We start from the raw sequence: 4,887 nt of genomic DNA, 5'->3' as shown, positions 1-4,887 counted from the left end.
AGACGGCGCTGGGCGTGGCCTGGACGGCGAGGCGGGGCGGGGCGGGGCCTGGACGGCGCGGGGCGGGGCCTGGACGGCGCGGGGCGGGGCCTGGACGGCGGGAGTTGCTGGGCGGGACCTGGGCGGGGCGCGGCGGGACCTGGGCGGGGCGGGGCGGGGCCTGGACGGCGAGAGTTGCTGGGCGGGACCTGGGCGGGGCGGGGCGGGGCCTGGACGGCGGGAGTTGCTGGGCGGGGCTGGCGCCCACGGAACCGCGCGCAGCACCTTGGGGTCTCAGCGGCTGGCTGCGCACAGACTCCGGACACTCGAACAGACATGCTGTGCTCCCCGGGAGAAGGACATGGGGCCACTCCCGCGGGCGGACCCGGCGAAGAGCCAGGAGCCTCCACGCTGCCGGGAAGTAGGCGGGAGCGGTCAGGCCGAGCTGTCTCTTTGAGACCGTGTTCCCGCTGACACCGACGGTGAGGAACCCAGCCCCAGGTCCCCGGAAAACCCTAGAGGATGGGCATTTGAGTATTCAGGTCTCTGGGCGTGGGATTTTTGGAGGTTATGAATGGGGGGGGGCACCCTGCTTTGAGTCAAAGCCCCAGGTACCTTGTAAATTTTAACAGGGCTCAGGTGAGCCCGAGCAAGGCCAAGTTCCAAAGGGAAGAGAGGACCCCGTCTGGTCTCAGGGCCCACTCGGGGCTTGTCCTTCACGATCTTGGTAAGCCCAGCCAGCTTGTGAATTAGTGGGTGAATACAGGAAGCTCCAGGCCTCGGTGGTGGGTGGGGAGGCAGAGGAACCAACTACTGTCAGCTGTTCTTCACGGTTTCCTGAGCTGCTGAGAGGTGCAGCTTTGCCTGCCTATGGGCCCCAATGAGGCAGCAGCACCCCCCTTAGGACCTCAGAGCACAGCAGCAGGCTGTGGAGAGGTGGCTGAGCACTGTGCCTCCCTGGTACCCACTGGGAGTTGGGCCACTGGCACCAGGGAGAAGAGGCTGGGTTGTTTGATGACAGTGGGGGCAGAATTGAGGATTGTGAAGTCATAGTGTAATGGGATGCTACAGGTGGGGCCTGGGGCGGACTGCCTGGCGAGAGAAAGGTACTGCCCAGGCAGACCAGTGCTTCTGCTGGTGGAAGGGAGCCTCTGGGATCAGCAGGGCACACCTGGTTCCCATGGTGGACTGATGAATTGGGTAAGGCCACCCTACCACAAAGATCCCTCTCCCCATCCTTACACAGGCAGGAAAGCAGTCCCATGCCAGTCTGGAAGCCTAAATACCACCCACGCCATGGGGAAGGAAAGCAGTAGAGAGACTGAGTGGCATATCCTGCTGCCCCCTTCCTCCCAAACTTCCTCCTGGGCAGACCCCCCAGGCTCTGCCCAACCCCAGCTCTGTGAGTGTTCTGTTTGTCCTGGGTAGTTGGCTTCCAGGATTTAGGGTTCCAGGGCTCTGGGAATATGCACTGGGGAACAGATGAGTCCTGAGGATTACCACTGACCCCACCCCTACTTCTCCAGATGCAGAGGCCTCCATGGCTGTGCTAAGCCTTCTGTTCTTGGCAGTGATGTATGTTGTTCACCACCCGCTGATGGTCAGTGACCGCATGGACCTGGACACACTAGCCAGAAGTCGGCAGCTGGAGAAGCGCATGAGTGAGGAGATGCGCCAGTTAGAGATAGAGTTTGAAGAGAGAAAGCGAGTCGCTGACCAGAAGCAGAAGGCAGAGAACTTCTGGAGAGGAGACACATCCAGTGACGAGTTAGTGCTGGGAAGGAAGGACATGGGGTGGCCGTTCCAAGACGAGGGCCAGGAGGGACCGCTCAGCTGGATGCTGGGAAACCTGTGGAATGCTGGCCTCTTTTGCCTTTTTCTCATCTTCGAGCTTCTGCGACAGAACATGCAGCACGAGCCGGCCTTTGATTCCAGCAGTGATGAGGAAGAGGAGGAAGTCCGGGTGGTGCCTGTCACCTCCTACAACTGGCTCACCGACTTCCCTTCACAGGAGGCCCTGGAATCCTTTTACAAACACTATGTCCAGAATGTCATCCGTGACCTGCCCTGCACCTGCGAGTTTGTGGAGAGCTTTGTGGACGACCTCATTGAAGCCTGTCGGGCACTCAACCGCCAGGTGATCAGCCCCCAGGAGGCTCGCCCACAGCTGGAGGACTGCCTGGGCATCGGGGCTGCCTTTGAGAAATGGGGAACCATCCATGAGACCCAGAAATTTGATATCCTGGTGCCCATTGTTCCGCCCCAGGGCTCCACGTTTGTGCTGGAGATGAGGGATCCATCCTTAGGCCGCCGCTGTGGCAGTGTGCTGGTGGAGTCAGAATGTGTGTGCAAACGTGAGAAGCTTCTGGGTGATGTGCTGTGCCTGGTGCATCACCACAAGGACCACTCGGCCCTCTTGGGCATGTGCAACAGCTCCATCAAAGCAACCCTCTGCACTGGCTCCCACCTGGACGTGTGCAAGACCGTACAGTGGTTCCGGAACATGGTGGGCAACGCCTGGGCTCTCGTGGCCCACAAGTATGACTTTCAGCTCAGCCTCCCACCGTCCACCACATCCTGCAAGCTCAGGCTGGACTATCGCTCAGGCCGCTTTCTCTCAATCCGCTTGGTCCTGGGGGTGCAACGGGAAGACACTTTGGTCTACCTGGTGAGTCGGGCCCCTGACCAGGAACAGCTCACTAGTGTGGACTGGCCCGAGTCCTTTGCAGCCTGTGAGCACTTGTTCCTGAAGCTGGTAGGGCGTTTTGCTCCAGAGAATACCTGCCACCTCAAGTGCCTCCAGATCATTTTAAGTCTCCAGGACCTTCAGAGCTCACCCCAGGGAGCATCCCGTCCCATCCTGACCTCTTACCACTTCAAAACAGCCCTCATGCACCTGTTGCTGTGGCTGCCCCTCACGGACTGGCAGCACAGCATGCTCTCCCAGCGGCTCCAGGACATCCTCTGGTTCTTGGGCCGTGGCCTCCAGCAAAGGTCCCTCCATCATTTCCTCATTGGTAACAACTTCCTGCCCCTGACCATCCCGATCCCTAAGAAATTTCGGAATGCCGAGCCTGTCAATCTCTTCCAACACCTGGTGCTAAACCCCATGGCACACTCACAGGCACTGGAAGAGTTCCACAACCTTCTGACCCGAGTGAAAGCTCTGCCTTGTACCCCGTTGGCCGGGGCACATTAATGTAAAGGCCATTAATAAAGGGGAGAAGGTATTTGTGATTCAGGCTGCAAAAGAGTGTATTTTTCAGATACACCAGTGGCATATATGACTTTATCTTGTGAGTAGGGGTTATGATAGATTACGACATTTTAAGGAGTGTGTGAAGTGGTCACAAAGATGGGGTCCCAGTGGGTCTTCTGAGTTTTTCTTCTCCTGACTTAACTTGCAACATGACCCACAGAGAGATCAGGGAAACGGATGTTGTGGGAGAATCTTGCTGCTAAAGAGTTAGATCCAGAGGTGGCTTGGGAAGTCGTGTTTTGTATCAACACTGGAAGTGAAAGAATACCTCCATTCCAGCTTACTACTCATATTTTAGGAGCTAATTTTTCAGACTTTCACTATTTGAAGATACAACCAAGATGTTTATTTTCTGTTTTCTTAATTTAGCCCAATCTTTATATGCCAGTATAGTTGTTTTTAACGCATCTGAGAAAATTCCAATACTACCCAAATAATTTATTAGCATTGATTCACAAATATTAAGTCAATAGTGACCTGTCCCATAATTGAGGTAATGTGTTTACTTAAAGAGCAACATCTGATGACCTTCTCAATGCCTGGATGCAGCCTTATAAAACCCTTAACAAGGATGATCTTTTGGGGGCTTTGAGATGAATAATTGTTGTTTCTGTAGGGAGCCACTTGTTTGGTGAATGGAAAAAAGTCCTAGCTACCATGTGTAGCTCTGCTTTTTCCCAGTCTGGTAATGCCTTTGTATTCTCTTTTCAAAGATGAGAGGCATTATTTGAACTATATTTGCGGTTTTGCAAAACAAGGTCATAACAACTGACCACTGGCAGGGCTGGACTGGAAGGACTATGAAGCAGTCCAACTCAAATAAAGTCGAGATTCCAGAGATGTGATCAATGTATTTTTCTGTGGGCATCCTGAGGAGGAGTGTTAAGAAATGTGAAAATAGCTGTGGGTGTGGTTGTTTTGGAAATCCAATGCTGTACCTTCCTTGAAAGCCTGGAAGATCTGCTCAGAGGAGGACCTGGCCCCACGTTTAACTTGACCTAGGTGGGGTTAAGATGTTGGCCTTATGGGCTTTGGTTGTAGAATCCACACCCTCCACCAAGCAGAAATAAATTACAGGTGTCCCAGAAACTAATGCCAGTCAATATTTGGGGCTCCCTCTGCTCAGTAGCTACTGTTGTTTGCTGGTATCTGCCAGGTACTGCTTTCAGGTTAAGATGCAGTGATGGTTGGTTCCATGCTGGTGGGATTTTGATGTTTTAAAATATCCATATGCTTTTTGTTTAGAAAATAATTTACTGGTGTTTCCTTCTAAATCAATAAATGAGGCTATTTTCTGAATCTGTTGGAATCTGTACAATAACACATATAGCAGATCAGCATTCTCACAGCCTGTTCCCAAGAAGTTCATGTTACCCTGATGGCTCATCCAGCACACCCTGGTGTTTCTCAGCATACCTGGAACCAGTCTGCCCTGTGGTTTCCCAGTGGCCTGGCCAGCAGCCAGGAAATAATAATTCAGAATGTTAAGGAATACCTAAGTCATTCATTTTCATGGGGCCCAAACCAAAATATCAGCCAAATTGAAAGATCTTAGTGGCTACAAACAACGTAAGTTCTAGAGGGCATAAATCTGTCAGGCAGTGAGAAGTTGGTATGAAGTTCTAGCACTGGGGTTTCCAGTGTAGTAA

The 4,887-nt window shown here is 53.3% G+C and overlaps 1 protein-coding gene across 1 annotated transcript; it reads left to right on the top strand.

Annotated features, from left to right (window-relative positions):
* The first annotated feature begins 255 nt into the window (after positions 1 to 255).
* On the top strand, positions 256 to 4,537 carry LOC139020110 (inositol 1,4,5-trisphosphate receptor-interacting protein-like 1). Its single transcript, XM_070429731.1, has 2 exons — positions 256 to 461; positions 1,506 to 4,537. Exon 2 carries the CDS (start codon positions 1,520 to 1,522, stop codon positions 3,176 to 3,178), a length of 1,659 nt encoding a protein of 552 aa, XP_070285832.1. The 5' UTR covers positions 256 to 461; positions 1,506 to 1,519; the 3' UTR covers positions 3,179 to 4,537.
* The last annotated feature ends 350 nt before the right edge of the window (positions 4,538 to 4,887 follow it).

The sequence above is a fragment of the Myotis yumanensis genome, unplaced genomic scaffold (assembly GCF_028538775.1).
Source record: "Myotis yumanensis isolate MYYU_CA2020_CCGP unplaced genomic scaffold, mMyoYum1.0.hap1 SCAF_11, whole genome shotgun sequence".
Taxonomy (NCBI): Eukaryota; Metazoa; Chordata; class Mammalia; order Chiroptera; family Vespertilionidae; genus Myotis; species Myotis yumanensis.
Note: the sequence above shows the minus strand (reverse complement) of the source record. Positions and strands in the feature narration are given on the sequence as shown.